Below are 17551 nucleotides of genomic sequence, written 5' to 3'. Positions count from 1 at the left end.
AGCCCCTGACCTCATGGAGCAGTATCAATGAGCAGTTAATTGACATCAATGACCACTATGTAGAAAATGAAAGAAGGATAAAGTGGTTCTGCAGGGCTGGGGTAGAGCTTGCTAGCTTAATCGGGGTGGTCAAAGGACTCTCTAGAAGGGTGACATTCAGGCGGAGAACTGATGAAGTATCGGTAAAAACTAGGCAGACATCTGGGGAGAGGCCCAGGAGAAGTAGCAGACCTGATAAATTCAAGGAAGAGCGAGAAGGGCAGGCAGGCTGGAGCATAGGGAGAAAGAGGGAGTGTAAGGGCAGAATCTAGGAAATATCTTTACCACTACGGTCAGCAGCCTGCGTTGTCGGTAAAAATATTAACAAAGTAAAAGGCATTTTGCAATTCTAACCTCCTATTTCCACACTTTGCAAGAAGAGAACGCCTGTTCTCAGCTCAACTGTTGGTAAACAGTCGGTGGAGATCGTTGAAGTACAAGAATGAAAAGAAGGTAATCATTCATAACTCCGACATCTGCGTATCTAAGTAAAAACCCGATCCATACTGGTGTCCTTGTCACGAACCGAACCGTACCAGACCTCATCTTCCCAGCCACCCCAATTGCGCTTAACCCGGTGGGTTTGAACGGAGAAGAGCTGCGCCTGCGCAGTAGCGCTGCACCGCCCGCTCTCCCGCGGGCCCCGCCCAGCCTGCAGTGGGCGGGGATAAGTCGGCCCAGCTCCGGAAGCTGCTGCTGCCCACCCCACTGACGTGTCGGGGCAGCGAGACGTGTCGCGAAGAGTCACGGTGGAACTTACCTACGGTGTACAGATCTGGCGCTTTACGCTGCTAGGCACTGCTGAGCTGGGAGATGTCGGCTGCGGGCAGGGCGGAGCCCTTGGGTCCTCCCGGCAGCTTTGCGAAGCGGCTCCTGGTGACCGGGGGTGCTGGTTTCATGTAGGTAACGGCGTCGCTGGCCGAGTAGTGGCTCCCCAGAAACCCCAACCTTTTCCTGCACCTCTACTTGCTCTTGGCAACTTGGGACCAGCTTAGGGGGTCTGAAATGGGAAGGGTCTTAACGCATGACTAGGATCAGCCTACCTTCTGCCATCACCCCCCCTCCCCGCCCCCCGTCCCCGCCTCCGCCTGAAAAGTCTTGGTTCCTTTGAAACTCCGACTTCTTTAAGATGCTTCCCAACCAAAACCAAAGTGCTGTGGTACCGTCTGTCCTCTTACCTGGCCTGGGATGCACCTGTCACTCTTCTGAGTGCACCCACGTTGCAGTAAGCTTCCTCGACTGCCCCAGCCTCCAGCCCACCCCTTCCGTACACAGGCCTTCTACATATAGGCGCCAAGCAACCATTTTTGGGTTACAGTAGCACATTCATTTAGTTAGCGGGCTTTAACAAACACCCCTCTGTTAGTGCTTTGACCTGGACTAGATGTGTGATGGCTCTTTACCTCTCACACCCATATTCAATCAGTGAGTCCTCTTTCACTACTTTCAAAGCAAACACTTCTCACACCGCCACCCCACCCCCCGCCCCGCCCTCCTACCCTAGTCCACGTTACTGTCTTCTTCTGCCTAGATTACTTCTGTTGCTTCCCAATTGGTCATACTGCTTCCACTCTTGTTCCCCTAAAGTCTGTTCTTCCCACAGAAGTCAGTGTTTATTAAGTAAATAAGTGCATAGAGTTTTACCCTAGTGGTTCCTGTCAAACTTAGAATAAAATCCAAACTCTTTAACATATCTACAAGACTCAAGTGTCCACGCCCTACTTTTCCAAACTGATCTGCCATTCTACCTCTTTGCTTTTCTGTGCCTGCCACACTTACTCTTTTGGAGTTCCTGTAAACACCTGAGGCCTGTTCCTCCTGTCTTGAGGCCTTTGCACTTGCTTCCTCTTTGCTTAGGCCGCTTGCATCACTCAATTCGGATGGCTACTTAGACATCACCTCCTGGGAGAGGTGTTACCTGGCCATCTTATCTAAAATAGCCCCTTTCTCAACTAACGCACTAATCACTACCTGAAATTATATTGCGTATTAGTGTTTACTTGCTTATTGTCTGCATCCCCACTCTAGAATGTAAACCGATGAGGGCAGAGATTATTGTTTTCAACCAGTGTTTATAAGAATGCCTGGCTTCTTTTACAAAGGTCTTCAAAAGTTGTTGAACGGATGAATGCACAGGTACCAACAGGAAACTCCCAGTGTCTAGTGGAAGAAGAGAAACATGGGAATAACCTCCCCCATTAGCACCTTAAATAAGCTCTTCTAATCTGACTGTGATTTGGAGGAGGGTACCAGACAGGCAGGGGTTACTTAATGAGAAGAGGAGCATAAAAGGGTGGAACTTGTGTGAGAGTGCTGGTCCTGGAAGGGCAAGTCCTAGAAAATGCTGTGAAAGGGCCGTCAGGTACGAAAGTCTGAGTTCATAATTTGTTCAAGGGCTGCCCTTGTTCCTGGGGGCCCAGTGTTTTAGTGTGTATGAGAAAACCTGGTGAATCATCTCACTGAGATGCCTCCGGTTCCACTTCGAGGTCCTCTGAAGCCAGGAGCCACTATGGCTATCCAATTCAGGATGGCCTCAGCCATTATTAGCCTTGGAAACCCATGTTATTCTGAGGATGCTGGTTTACACCACTAAATTCTTATACCAAGAGATAGAAATTGTAGTAGGGGTGCTGTGAACATAGACAATTCCTATGCTCATACTAACTTAATTTTTGCATAGTTATACCTAAAGTCCCTTAAAAGGTACGGGATAGCTTCAGTCTATCTGTACTGACCACCACCCATTGTATTTATCACCCTGCTTTACTCCCACACGCAAAGCACAAATGGACAAAATCATTTGGTCAAACTAATTTTTTCTTATACCCAGGACCAGTAAATTCTCTTTTCCCCACAGTGCAAAGGCATATCCATATATCGATGCTGATTATTGATGATACTGTTGAGAAAGTTAGTGAAAAGTGGAGGGGAGTATGTATTCAGTATCGCTATGTTATTTCTGTTATTTTGCAGAAACTGAAAAGGTATCTTTGAATAGTTTCCTAATACTCGACAGCTTAGGGTAATGTTTAGGAAATGTTTAGTTTAGGGAAAAGGTTAAGTTTTCTAACAAAATATACTTTTTTCTTACAGCGCATCACATGTGATTGTCTCTTTAGTACAAGATTATCCAAACTATATGATCATAAATCTAGACAAGGTGAGTTTTATAAAATGAGTTTCATGCACTGACATTGATGTACTTTTTTAAATATTAAAATCTTATGCTGATATTTTAGTTTTTTATTTAGTCATTTGAGCAACTTAGGGGGCCTACATGGTCATGTGATCATGCTGTATTTAATCTTAGTCCATTTAAACTATAAACTAAAGGTTTTAAGTGCAGTATTTTTACCAAAAGAAAATCTTCAACCCTAAATTTAATATGTAGTGTAATCTTGTGATTATTAACTTTTTTTGGAGTTGGGATACTCTGTTTATTTGATTTTATCATTGTTTTATTTGATTTTGTAACTGCCACCTCCTGGAAAATTACATATTTATTTCTTAAAGTTAATTCAGTTTTGAGAATTTTTCAGTAATAATCGAAGTCTCCTTGGAGAGTCCAAAAGCCATGATTGGTAATCACTGGAATTTTTATTTTAAACACAAGATGCAGATAGTTACCTGCATTAGTCATAAAACATAATACTAATAGTCCATAAACAAAGAATAATATGTGGGGCTTATCAAATTTTGCCTACCTTACTATCATGGACAGTAATTTTTTCCCCATCTGTACACTGATTTACCAACAGTTAACTCAGGAAACAGTGTGATCAGTCATAATATGCATAACACAGGTGTCTTTGTTTTCAATTACTAATTCCTTTGCAGTAAGAAATGGTAAGCTTTTCTGATGGTTGGAGGCACATGTGAGCAGGAAAATTTTTTAAAGGAGGGGTTTCTACAATAATTTTTTTTGAATTTTAAAAAGGTAGCAGAATTACACTTTTTAAAATACTTTTTTTAACATATCAGAGACTTCTAAAAACACAAAGAGCAAACACTTTAAGAAGACATGTTCTTGTATTACAAGCAGAACATCTATAGTCTTAAATAAATTGGTATCTTATAGGAAAAGCTATTATCACTTTTTCTGTTGTTTCTCTCCCATTCCTCACTTACTTATTTTAAGCTGGATTACTGTGCAAGCTTGAAGAATCTTGAAACCATTTCTAACAAACAAAACTACAAATTTATACAGGTATGAGAGTTTTCTTATAATTATGTAATTGTTTTACTGTGCCTCTTTAGCCATTCAGACATTCTGTCTTTCTACTTTGCAAACTTGTGTAATGTAGGCATGAAAAGTATGCTTCTTAAAGACCTTTTAATTTCTAGAAGTACAACATGCTACAGAGAATACCACTTTTAAATCGATACCACATATAAAGCAGTATGTGACATTGGGCACGTCGGCAGATCTATGGGTAGCTGATTGAACTTAAATGGTTTGTTATTTTTTAGGTCCTTACCAGCCTTCTTGATAAGGCCTTGCTGGGATTTAAAGAGATTGGTGTAAAGGGGAATGTTACTCAGGCCAGGCAATAGTCAAAAAGCCCACCATGTAGCCCCTGGGATAGTCTTCTCTTATAAAGGTGGACTAATTGGCTCTGGAAGGCTGATTCTTACTGGCCACCCTTAGACGAGTCCAAAGTATAAACCAGAGAGTCAGGTCATTGACTTGCAAAGGGAAATTTTAATGTCAGATGAAACTATTTAACTCATGATTTGTGTGTGTGTGTGTGGGGGGGGGGTTGTTTTTTTTTTTTAGAGATATTCTATAAATTCTTTTAAAAAATTTTTATTTAAAAATTTTGGGGGGGACACCTGGGTGGCTCAGTTGGTTAATCATCTGACTTCGGTTCAGGTCATGATCTCAAGGTTTGTGAGTTCAAGTCCCGTGTCAGGCTCTGCTGACAGCTTGGAGCCCGGAGCCTGCTTCAGATTCTGTGTCTCCCTTTCTCTCTGCCCCTCCCCCACTTACACTCTGTCTCTCTCTCTCTCAAAAGTAAATAAAAAAAAAAAAGTTTAAAAATTAAAAAAATTTTTTCTTCATTTTTATTTATTTGAGAGAGAGAGAGAAAGAACATGTGTGAGCAGGGGAGAGGGGAAGGGGGGTAGAGAGAATCCTAAGCAGAATCCATGCTCAGTGTGGAGCCCAGGGCAGGGCTCGATCCTGTGACCCTAGGACTATGACCTGAGCCAAAATCAAAAGTTGGATGCTCAACCAACTGAGCCACCCAGGCGCCCCTACAAAGTCTCTTTTTAACCACAAATCATAAAGAATATACTGAGCAAACATTTTATAATTCTTTTCTTCTATATGAAAGTATTTCAGTCATTAAAGAATTGTTGAGAATACGTATTTTTAGAAGAATTAAATATACACACAACATCAAAAGTACTCATAATGAGGCACCTGGGTGGCTCAGTTGGTGAAGCGTCCGACTCTTGGTTTCAGCTCAGGTCATGATCTCATTTTTGTGAGTTTGAACCCTGGGTCGGGCTCTTCACTGACAGCTCAGAGCCTGGAGACTGCTTGAGATTCTCTGTCTCCCTCTCTCTCTGCCCCTCCCCCACTCACTCTGTCTCTGTCTCTCTCAAAATAAATAAATAAACTTAAAAAAAATATTCACAGTTCACTTAGTTGTGGTAAAATACATTTTTCAAAATGTCATCTGGTTGTCATACTTTAAACATATTTCAATAATGGTTACCTCAAACTTAAAAAAAATATGTTTAAAAAGTTTCCTGTTAACATAATGACCTGAGGTTGGCAGGAACGTTACAGGAAAAAGCCAGCACAGTTTTTAGTAGTTGTTGGTGCTCAATAAAATATTGTTTTAGAAACTTATTTACAAGAAAGCATCTTGAACTGAATATCTTATATCCTAGGATGCTGGAGAAATACATCATTACTATACTTACTTGAGCCTTTGGTTGAATTTTCAAGATATTCTCTATTCTCTCTATTCTCTATTTTCTTATCATTGTTTTGGTTCATGTAGTAAAATGGTTATTACGAATGACAGTGCTCAATGAAACTTAGTTTTTTCATGTTTGCTTTTTATATAGGGTGACATATGCAATTCTCACTTTGTGAAACTGCTTTTTGAAACAGAGAAAATAGATATAGTGCTACATTTTGCTGCGCAAACACATGTAGGTAAGCATTGTTTTATGTTACAATTATGATGGGAAGATTTTTTTCCCAGTGACTAGTCCAAATCAAAGTCCACCATTGAGGTTGAATAAGTAGGTACTTAATATATATGTCTTTGAAAGAGCACATACCATGCTCCCCCAGGAGAATAGGACAATTTTAATAATGTAGGTTGAAGTATAACCTTGAATGCTATCTTAAAACTTTGAGTTTAACCAAATTCAATATAGTGATTACTTCTGGGGAGATGGGCCTTCAACTGCATTTTTTATGTTGTTTCTTAAAAGCTGGGTGGTAGGTACACGGTTGAACATATTATCATGATCTATACTGTTATGTGCATCTGAGATCTAATTGTCTAACATCTCATAATTTGAAACATACCATACATTCAGAAGAATTTAGAATTAAGTGAAATAAATAATGATAACATGAATACCCATGTAGCCATCACCTAAACAAAAGATAGAGTGTTGCTAAATTCTCATTAGTAGTAGTACTCTGCCTTATTACCTGATTTTAAAATTATCATTTCCCTTGGTTTTCTCTACAGTATACCTAGGAGATTATTCTAAACAGGATATAGAGATATTCCTCATTCCTTTTTATTTTCATACACTTCATCGCATATATGTACCCCAGTTGGGTTTATTTCCTACACATTGCTATTTAAATGGCACCGCAATGGATGGCTTTGTGCCTGTGTCCTTGTGTAGTGTCCGTTTGTATGTTTGTCAATTGATGTTGGGTAGAGATTCCTAGAAGTAAGAATTGAGAGTGGATTAGTTTGCTAGGACCCCCATGACACAATACCACAGGCTGGGGGGCTTGAACATCAGAATTCTATTCCTCACAGTTCTGGAGGCTGAAGTCCAAGGTTAAGGTGCCAGCAGGGTTGGTTTCTTCTCAGGCTTCTGTCCTTGGCTTGCAGATGGCCACATTCTCACTGTGTCCTCACCTGGTTTTCCCTAGTGTTTTTTTTGTGTGTCAGAATTTCTTCTTTTAAGGACACCAGTCATGTTGGACTAGGGCTTACCTGAATGGTGTTGTGTTTAATTACCTGTTTAAAGGCCCTGTCTCCAAATGTGGTCACACCATGAGGTACTTGGGGTTAGGGCTCCAACATGAATTTGAGGGGAACACAGTTGAGCCTACTAACCAGGATTGAGGGGGTAAAATCATATGCAGTTTGCCTAGATATTGGGAAGTTTCCTTCCTTAGGGGTTGAAAACACTTTGCATTCTTATTCCTAATGCATGAAGTATCTTTCCCCTATAGCTTCATCAACAGAAGTTATCGTCAAACTTAAATTTTTGCCAATCTGGTAGGTAAGAAGTGGTATCTATCAGTTTTCATTTTGGATTTTCATTATTATAATTGAGGGTGAGCATCTTAAGCTTAACGACCTCTGTATTTCTTATCTAAACTATTTGTTCATGTCTCCTATCCATTTACAATAGGGTTATTCCTTTTTATTTTCTTATAACTTCTTTATAAATTGAATATACTAGCCCTTTGTTTCTGAAAAGTTTAAGTATTTTCCCCAGTTTGTCATTTATTTATATTTTTACTTTATAGATTTCTGGTTGTTTTTTTCTGTGTAAGAGCTTTTGTGTAGTCACAGTTAGCAGTTTTTTTTCCTTTTACGTCTGGATTGTGAGCCATATTTAGCAAAGTTCCCCTCATTCCCAGGTTATAGAGAATCTATTCTTCAAAGTAAATTTATTTTCAAAAATAATTTATCTAGCATTTATTGTTCTTTCAGCAATAGCAGGTTGATCTGAAAAGCCTAGCCCTCTATTAGTAGAAACTAGATGTTTCAAGTTTCAAATTTAAGAACGATTTTAAATTTAGATTTTTTTTTTTTTTTTTTTTTTTTAGAATACAAGTGTTTCCTGGGGCACCTGGGTGGCTCAGTCGGTTAAGCTTTCTGCTTGCTTTCAGCTCAGGTCATGATCTCATGGTTTGTGAGATCGAGCCCCACATCAGACTCTGTGCTGACAGTGCTGACCTGCTTGGGATTCTCTCTCCCTCTCTCTCTGTTCCTCCCCCACACATTCTCTCATGCGAGTGTGCATGTGCACGCTCTTGAGAAAGACAGAATAAACAAACATAAAAAGTAATAGAATGAAACAGTGTTTCCTGCAAATTTAGCACTGATAGTTTTCTAGGTTCTAAGAATTCACATGTACTTTATAATTTCGGCTTAAAGCAATAGTAAGTAGCAATGTGTTTTTGTTATTTTTTTAAACTATTACAGTTGTAGTGAATGAAGAGAAGTGAGTAGAACTTTCCTTAAACCTGAGTCTACCGTTTGGTGTTTGTTTTGTCCCCTGGATGGCATTGTTCTAGCTTTCTCTTTCTCTCTTTTTTAGATCTTTCATTTGTACGTGCCTTTGAGTTTACATATGTTAATGTCTATGGCACTCATGTTTTGGTAAGTGCTGCTCATGAAGCCAGAGTGGAGAAATTTATTTACGTTAGCACAGATGAAGTGTATGGAGGCAGTCTTGATAAGGTAAGCTCAGAAAAGTATATGTTTCACCCACTTACCATGAACCATGAAACAAATGTGTCTTATTAAAACTTACTCTGGGGGCGCCTGGCTGGCCAAGTCTGTGGAGTGTGCGACTCCTGATTTTGAGGTGGTGAGTTTGAGCCCTGTGTTGGGTGAAACAATTACTTAAAAATAAAATTAAATTCAAATTAAAAATTAAAAGAAGTAAAACCTACCCTGGGCTTTTTCATCCTCTCATTATGCACACTTATAGGACTCTCCAAACTATCAGTTCTTTGTGTCCTCTCTTCAAATCAAATAATACCAGCCCAAATGGCAACAACCATCTAGTCTTGGTACATATTTATATATAATTTGACTGACAGTATTTTTGCCAGAGAACAGCACGTCCTGCCTTTCTGTCCCAGTCTAGACATGATGAATGTCATTCCCATGGGCCAAGCAGAGCATACCGCCCACTCCCCTTCTCTTCCATTCAGGATAGCGCATCGGAATGTCAAGGGGTGCATGTGAAATTATTGTAGCAGCTGGAATTTGTTCTCCTTTTTAAATCACTTGTACATATTATGCTTCCTATGCAAAAGATGGCTCCATTCTCATCTATATTTTTCACAGTCAGTGTTTGCAGTGACCTCATTATGTGTTACGTTTGTATGAAAACACATAAGTGAAAAAAAAATCAAGCGGTTTGAAAAAAACTTGTAATAAAAAAGCAGACCCTGACCACTTCTCCTCAATATCCAGTCCCACCCGTGAGAAGCATTTTCAATTCTCTTTGCAATCTTTATGAAGGAACCCTTTTTTCTTCTTGTGCCCTGTTATCCTACATCAGGTCTGACACAGGAGCCAGAACAATTTTTAGAATATAAGTCAGATGATGGGATTACTCTGCTCAAAAACCTGTTCACGTTGTTTCAGTGACCTTCAGGGTTCCACAGGTTCTGGCCTCCCTCTAGCTCTCTGGCCTCAACTCCCATTTCTCTTCCCTCACACTAACCTCCTTGTGGTACCTTTGGACGCACTCTGTCTCAGGGCCTTTGTACTTGTTCTCTCTGCCTGCCTTATAGGGTTACTGTGAATGCTACCATATAAAAAACGCTTAGGAAAAATGCCAGGCAAGTAGTTGGGGTCCAGTAAATGTTTTTTAAAATGTAGTAATTAATATTTAAGGTTTGTGATATGTTTTCTGATTTTTCTACTTAGAAACTATGCATAATACATATTTATTAAATGCATCTTTTTAAAATTAGGAATTTGACGAATCTTCACCCAAACAACCTACAAATCCGTATGCATCATCTAAAGCAGCTGCTGAGTGTTTTGTACAGTCTTACTGGGAACGATATAAAGTAAGAACTGATTTCAGAAACTCTTGAATAATTTTTCTTTGGACTTAGGTGTTAAAACTCCAAGTTAGATTAGCAACATTCCATTTTTAGAGTTAAAGACCTAGATTGAGCAGTTTATATACTAAGGAGTTTAAAATACTTATTTCCTATATTGTGTGGACAAAGTAGGACCTACTTCTTGTTCAGTTCATCATTTAAAGGAATAATTTGTGGGTGGCTCAGTCAGTTAAACATCTAACTCTTGGTTTCAGCTCAGGTCATGATCTCACGGTCATGGGATCGAGCCCTGTGTTCGGCTATCTGCTGAGTGTGGAGCCTGCTTGGGATTCTCTCTTCTCTCTCTCCCTCTGCCCCTCTCCTGCATTCTCTCTCTAAAATAAACAAAAATTAAAAAAATAATAAAGCAATAATTTGTATACATTTTTTCCTACTTCAGTGATACGTAGAGAATTAGAGCTGTAGGGAAAACCTGGTTGGAATATCCTGATTCCCAGAATCCTCCGGGTGAAAGAAGACAGAGGGAGGGCAGGTTCCATGACCTACCGCATGCTCCTCTCTGCATGATTCACCTCTCTTGGCTCCTCGCAAATGGGAGTTGACATTCCTTTGCCTTTTGTGTTCCATAACTTTGGCCCTTTTCCCATTTGTGGTAGCTCCTTTTATTTGTAAGGGTTGGTGCCTCAGAGAAAGACAACTTGCAGTTTCACATCTAACCAAACCTGAGGTCCAAGATAGAGTCTCTGAAATCATCAGGTAGAAATTTCTGTAATTTTTCTGCTGTCAAACCTAACAAACCTGGCCCTATCTCTCTTCATCCTGCACTTGTCCAAGTAGATATTCCTCTTCTTCCTTTTGGGAACCTCTGCCTTTCTCTGACTCCCATCCTCTCCTGTCTTTTCAAGAACCTTACATTAGAAAACTGTCCCTTCACTTCTGTCCTTAAGATGTGTGGGGTTACTTAGCTGCAAGTGCCCAAATTTTAGAACTGTTTGTCTTTAGATAATTATTACAGTTGGACCTCTTATTGCATTAATGTCGACAACTCTTTAAGTTTCCAGCTGTCATCACACGAAGCAGTAATGTTTACGGACCACATCAATATCCAGAAAAGGTACATTTTATTCCTGAATCCATAGTGTGCTTTAGTGATTGTAGCTTCTCATCATTTAAAATAATCTCTCCTCAGTATTTGTCCAGAATAATTTCTGCTGTAATTGTACATAATTATAAATGCTGTATAGGCCAAAGGCAAATCTCATCAGGTTTAGAGTCTGGAGACCTGAGTTCAAGTCTCAACCTGACAGCAGCTGGTGTGACCTGAGGCCCTTGGAGCATGGTTTTTAAATTGAGGGATAATGAAAATGCTCAGAAGGGACTTTGAAGGATCCAGAGAGATGATCTTCTGAAAATGCCTTGTACTTGGCAGGATTCGGAAGCACCATAGAGTACTGCCATTGCTCCTGTCCTGGCTGCTGAAGACTCCTTCCTGGTTTGCAGTCTAGAAATTTCAGAGCTAGTCAGAGCATAATGCGGGAAGCTGGTACAGAAATTTGTCTCTTCATCAGCTGGCTAATCGTTCCCCAGATCCTCTTTATTGTTGGCTGGCCTGAACGTCTTCCAGAAAGTAGTACAAGTACTGAATAAAGAAATGTAGTTAAGAGGCTGAAGACACCAGTGCAGTTGGTTCTGTATCATTAAGCCCAATTTTAAGTAACCATTGCTTTCTTCTGCTTAAATTTGGAGATAGGGTTTTCCACTTTCCAGCTGGTTGCATTGATCTCTTAGCCCAAAGAAAGGGGCCGGCCGTGTCATGATCTGCTGGTCTTAATATCTACTTTGCTTAATTTGGGGAGTATCTTTCAGAGGTGCATTGTTAATTTAATAATATAGCTCTCCCCGTTTAACATAAATTTTCTTTGAATTCAGTGTCACTGGGATTTACTTTTTATTAATTTCACAAGCGCTGAGTGTAGGTGCTGTATGCAAAGCAATGAGTAAGATCGGATTCCTGCCCTTAATGAAATCCGAGGTGAACTTTTGTGATGACAGCGAACTGTTCATGAAGACTTCTGAATTTTTACACTATGTGTCATTTTGTCTTTATATTCGTCTAGCAGATAACTTATCTTTGTGCAATAGGAAGCTATCTTAGAGTTCTTTCACTTGTCAATATTATCATAGGTTTCTTCTTGAACTGGTAAGAAAAATTAGAATTTATCCCTATGTATAATTCTTAATAATCATCTTTTAATCATATGATGAGTTAGATTCATATGGATCAGTGAATTTCCAATGTCTGAAACAATATTTAAATATTCTTTTAGGTTATTCCAAAATTTATATCTTTACTACAACACAACAGGAAATGGTATGTTATCATTTACCTTTGTACCCATATGTTTTTCTGGTACATGGATAGTATTCAGTGACAGCCAGTCTTGAAAATCACAAAGTCTTAAGAGTTGAAGGCCGTAGGATTGAATGTTTCAACACATTTACAAATTCCTTCTACAATCGATGTGACAGATTTTTAAATAATTACTATCTGTTATCCATCTTTGTAATTTACTTACTAACATCATTGCAACCTTTTTTTTTATAACTTCAGTTCTTAAATAATGTATCCTAGAACTTTGAATTTTAGCATTAAAATTTGACATCTATCTTTATATAATTTTACTTTTTCAGAGGAATTATTTAATTCACAGAGCTATATGGATTTCTTCAAAATTAATTTAAGGTAGAAAATTGATGAATAACTTATTTCTCAGGGGTCATTTAGATGCTTGCCACTTTCCTGCTGAGTGCTGAAGGAGGTTTGGAGATCATTTACAAATTATGATAAAATTTAGAAAAGTCTTGAGACTTTGTGTTTTCAGTAAAAGATTTCTAGGATCTCATGGCAATTGGCTGCTCTAGAATGTACACAGTCATTGTGGTACCTTGGTTTGGGAGAGCTTACATTTTTATACATTGTGATTCCCTTTTATTTCATCTTTTTAGCTGCATTCATGGATCAGGGCTTCAAACAAGAAATTTCCTTTATGCTACCGATGTAGTAGAAGCATTTCTCACTGTCCTCAAGAAGGGGAAACCAGGTGAAATTTATAACATCGGAACCAATTTTGAAATGTCAGTTCTCCAGCTTGCCAAAGAACTAATACAACTGGTATGTATATATTGCAGAAAGGTCGTGTTTTCAAAATTGTCACTAAATTAGTGGTAGTAATCACTAAGGTAGTCAAAATCAACAGTTTACAGTTTACTCAGTTGGAAAGTAAACATGTAAAAAAATAAAATGTACGTGAAGATATGTCATTATTTGAAATTATATCACTCATTTATAACAGCTTTTCAGGAAAATAAAAATCCTAACACATTAAATGTAGATACTCATTATAACAAAATATCTCAATATCAGCAATATAAACTTGTATGTGCTAGTCTTAAGAATCAGTGATATATAAATAATTGTAGTTATGAGTGTAGGTACGTATTAATGCACATCAATATAGATCTCAAGGATTCAGTGTATAGAAACTCTTCCTTTATACCACTCTCAGAATACTGTGGACTCCAACCATGTGGGCCTTCCACACCAAGCAGTGCTCAGACACAAGCTGGGTAGCCTATAATTTAACTCAGTTCTGACATTATCTGCCTGGAAATTGCTTCAGATGCCATAGGTTAAGTAAGGGCTCAGTCTACAAGACTATCCCCTGCTTCAGATGCCAGTCACAAAACCTGGTTGTCGCCTATGCTTCTGACCAACTGGCTATAAATCAGAGGTACTTTGCTAGAGTGACTCACAGAGTTCTGGAAAACAGTTTACTTTCTAGATGGCTGGCTTCTCACACTGGGTGTGACTCCAGAATAGTCAGATGGAGGAGCAGCCTGGGGCCAAGGAGGAGGAAAGATTGTGGATTGACCATGTTCTCTGGGCATACCACCCTCCCAGCACCTCCATGTTTTCAGCAGTCCACATGTTCTCCAAACCCCATCCTTTAGGTTTTTTATGGAGGCTTCATTAAGTGGGCATGATTGGTGAAATCATTGACCACTGGAGAGTAACTCAATCTCCAGCGCTCTGTTCATGTGGTTGGTTCTGTTGGCAACCAGCCCCCTCCTTAGGGGCTTTCCAAAATTCACTCATTAACATAAACTCTGGTGTGCTTAAAAGGGGCTTGTTATGAACAGCAAAAGACACCTTTATCTCTCATCACTTAGGAAATTCCAAGGGTTTTAGGAACAGGGATAAAAACCAAATATATATTTCTTATTATAAATCACAGTATCACACTGAGTAATAACCAAAAGTCAAAAAAGTTAATTTTTTTCCCATAGTTTATGCAATGTGTATTTTTGCTGAGCTTCAGATGGAATTTGGGTTATAAAATATAGGAAGTGTACTAAAATGCTGTTCATTTTAGCTATCTCCCCCACTTTGAAGCGGTTGTTCTTCTAGTCTTTTAAATCAGCTATGTAATACTTTTGTTATTCTCTGGTCTTATTTTGTAATTCAACACAATCCATTTTCACAGATCAAAGAGACCAATTCAGAGTCTGAAATGGAAAACTGGGTGGATTATGTTAATGATAGGTGAGTAATAAGCTAAAACATTGGGGAAAAGTTGTGAAATCTTAGATACTTACAAAATTCTAAGATATGTTCACTTAATCAGAAACTACCATTATCTCTCTTTAATTTTCTGCTATAAGAACATAGGAGCCCTAATAAGTTTATGTGTATTTATTTATTCATTCATCAAACATATAGGTATGGGCTGCATTCAAACCCAGATCGTGGCTGAAATCAGAAAAGGATAAGCCACGGAGAGGGTTCGGCATCTGGGATTATAGATGATTTTTTTTTTTAACATGTACTTTATTTCACAAATTTTCTATAATAAATTCAGGGAGAATTTTTTTAAGGAAAAATGTGAATTATGGTAAAGATTCATGGACACACATTATTTACATTTGTAAATATATATCCACAATGTCATTTTAAATCTGTTTTGTTTTCTAAGACCTACCAATGACATGAGATATCCAATGAAGTCAGAAAAAATACATGGTTTAGGATGGAGACCCAAAGTGCCTTGGAAAGAAGGAATAAAAAAGACAAGTACGTTATGAATTGATCCTTTTGGGGGAGATTCAGAAAAATTTAAAGGAAAAGTAATTTATTTTTAGAACACTCTAAATTCAGTAGAATGTTGTGATGAATACTTTCCACTTTTCAAAGTGTTACATTTAGTATGTTTCCAGCCATAGTAATCTATTTCCTAAGCATCTTGAATTTCACAGACTGACTTCTGATGAGTCTTCCTGTGTCTCATCAGTGTTTGTCAGAAACCTATTTCATTGATTCTCAGGTGCAAATTTGTCACTTTTTTCACATCCTTTAAAGGTATGTGGTTTAAAGTCACGAATGTCTTATTATTATTGCATCTATCTATCTATCTTTCTTTCCTTCCTTCCTTCCTTCCTTCCTTCCTTCCTTCCTTCCTCCTTCCTTCCTTCCTTCCTTCCTTCCTTCCTTCCTTTTCTTGGTAACATGTAAAATAACAGGTCCATTTTAACCTCAGTGGCATCTTAGATTTGATGACATCTGGACAGTTGCAGTCTTTGAGTGTCTGAAGCCTTTTTTACATTGAAACAAACAAAATTTAGTTGTGTGAAGAAATGTCCATTAAAATAAGTGTATAGAATCTGTATATATATATATGTTAAAGTTCGGTTTAAAAATGTATTCATGAGAAAAGATAAACTCACATGTAGAGAAAAAGTCTTCATTCAGAGCTTGACATACAGAATACTTGTGTTGAATTTTTGAAAGCAAATTCAAAGATAATTTATCATTTTTTAACTAAGAAAAACTTTCCTGATAATATAACAATATAAAATGACTTTACATATTAACAGAAGAAAAATCACACCTTCTCATTGTGCCTGGAATGCTGTATTGCTACATTTACTTGAACAAAAAATTACTTGTCCTATAGCTTTAAAACCAGTGCAAATGACGTATCTCTCCTTCTCCCTCAATTTCTTAAAGTCAGAATTTCTTCAACACTTATACCAGCACATTCAGTATTGAATGACTTTTGAAATTAAAAACAAACAAACAAATGATAACCATCTTTTAAATCTAAGTTTTCGGGTACTGAAACATCTTGTGATTAATGACCTTGGTTGGTTCAAACTCAAGCTGTTTTCATTAGGCATCCCTTTGGCAAGACTGATTCTTACTTAAATTAAGAATCTGAGTACAGTTAGCTGAGTGGCTGATGGGTAAGATTTTTCTGACTTAGCAGGAACTCAGTAAATGCTGGTTAACTGGTGTTTAGTGTTTTGTTTTTTATTTTTGTCCTTTGGTTTTTTTCCCCTCAGTTGACTGGTACAGAGAGAATTTTCACAACTGGAAGAATGCAGAAAAGGCATTGGAACCCTTTCCAGTACAACCACCGTTTGTATAGTCAAGACAGTATTCAGAGAAAGAAGAAAATTATCCTACCTCCACAAGCCATGGGAAACCAAGTGACCAAAAGGTGTCCTCTTTTCTTTTGGAATTAGATTCATGACTTTTTGCATAAAATTCGAATGCAAAACACCTCAATCTTTAGAATAGGTGTGGTGCTGGCATAGGATTTAAATTTCAAGATTCTTTCCAAAAACCTTTCTCCTGAAAGTTAGGCACCAGACGGCCTAGAAAGACCTTTCGTAGGAAGGGGCCAGGAAAATGGAATCTCATGGTTCTGAGAACAAGGACCGAGCCCAGTTCTGCGCTGACGACAGCCTTCGCGGGCCCTGAACTCAGTTGCCTGACCTTCCCCACTGCCTACAAAGTCTCTCAAGTTTCCATTTTTAGGCAACATAGGATGAGCTGTCTGTCCTCATTCATCTTGTTTATTAAAGGTCTGATATGCTATAATTGCTTTAAAAGTGGAACAATGGAAGCATATCTAGCACTTTTTAACTTTAGATAATTTTATAAAATTAAGTTAAATGTTTTTTAAAAGAAGGATGTAGTTTTTACATTTTCAAAATCAGTTGTTGGACTATATATGAGTAACCTCATATGAGAGATTTTTATCATGTATTTGCCATTTGAAATGATTTTATTTATAAAAGTATCACTATTGTAACGTATTTAATGTAGAATGTGGCTTTATTTTTACTAAGGTATGTTTTTATTTTGCTGTAGGAAAAATTTTTAAATATCTTGATTAAATACTTTTAATTCCTCTCTCTCCTAAAGACTTTAAGATGGCTTGAAAAAGCAGCTGACTGGATATTGCATTGAGAAAGGGTGAGGAGTTCAAGGTTGTGCCCAGCTTTCTGGCTTCTGTGCATGTGTGATGACTTCTTTCCTCCGTGAAGTGGAAAGCTAGGTCATTCACTCACAGGTGGTTAAAAGTAAGAGGGGTAAGGGTGGAGTAAGGGCCTCGAAGAGGTGGAGATCGGGAAAAG

At 38.3% G+C, this 17551-nt stretch overlaps 1 protein-coding gene across 2 annotated transcripts; it reads left to right on the top strand.

Moving 5' to 3' along the window:
* The first annotated feature begins 745 nt into the window (after window positions 1–745).
* TGDS (TDP-glucose 4,6-dehydratase) lies at window positions 746–17338 on the top strand. 2 transcript variants are annotated; one of them, XM_047081039.1, is made up of 12 exons: window positions 749–938; window positions 3133–3199; window positions 4178–4246; window positions 6121–6211; window positions 8584–8726; window positions 9977–10075; window positions 11127–11186; window positions 12400–12443; window positions 13079–13244; window positions 14617–14675; window positions 15106–15203; window positions 16472–17338. In XM_047081039.1, the coding sequence occupies exons 1-12, from the start codon at window positions 853–855 to the stop codon at window positions 16555–16557; spliced, it is 1068 nt and encodes a 355-aa protein (XP_046936995.1). In that variant the 5' UTR covers window positions 749–852; the 3' UTR covers window positions 16558–17338. The 2 variants fall into 2 exon arrangements, with proteins under 2 accessions (XP_046937001.1, XP_046936995.1); XM_047081045.1 differs by lacking the exon at window positions 15106–15203 and having other exon boundaries at window positions 746–938; window positions 16472–16559.
* The last annotated feature ends 213 nt before the right edge of the window (window positions 17339–17551 follow it).

The sequence above is a fragment of the Lynx rufus genome, unplaced genomic scaffold, assembly GCF_022079265.1.
Source record: "Lynx rufus isolate CCGP_SWC_20201006 ecotype Redwood Valley unplaced genomic scaffold, mLynRuf1.p SCAF_1, whole genome shotgun sequence".
Lineage (NCBI taxonomy): Eukaryota > Metazoa > Chordata > Mammalia > Carnivora > Felidae > Lynx > Lynx rufus.
Note: the sequence above shows the minus strand (reverse complement) of the source record. Positions and strands in the feature narration are given on the sequence as shown.

Excerpts from the sequence above, each read along its gene's own strand:
- TGDS (XM_047081039.1), top strand. The coding sequence starts at position 853 with ATGTCGGCTGCGGGCAGGGCGGAGCCCTTGGGTCCTCCCGGCAGCTTT. Across the intron at positions 8,727-9,976 it reads ATGGAGGCAGTCTTGATAAG|GAATTTGACGAATCTTCACC; the intron begins GTAAGCTCAGAA and ends TTTTAAAATTAG. Across the intron at positions 14,676-15,105 it reads GTGGATTATGTTAATGATAG|ACCTACCAATGACATGAGAT; the intron begins GTGAGTAATAAG and ends TTGTTTTCTAAG.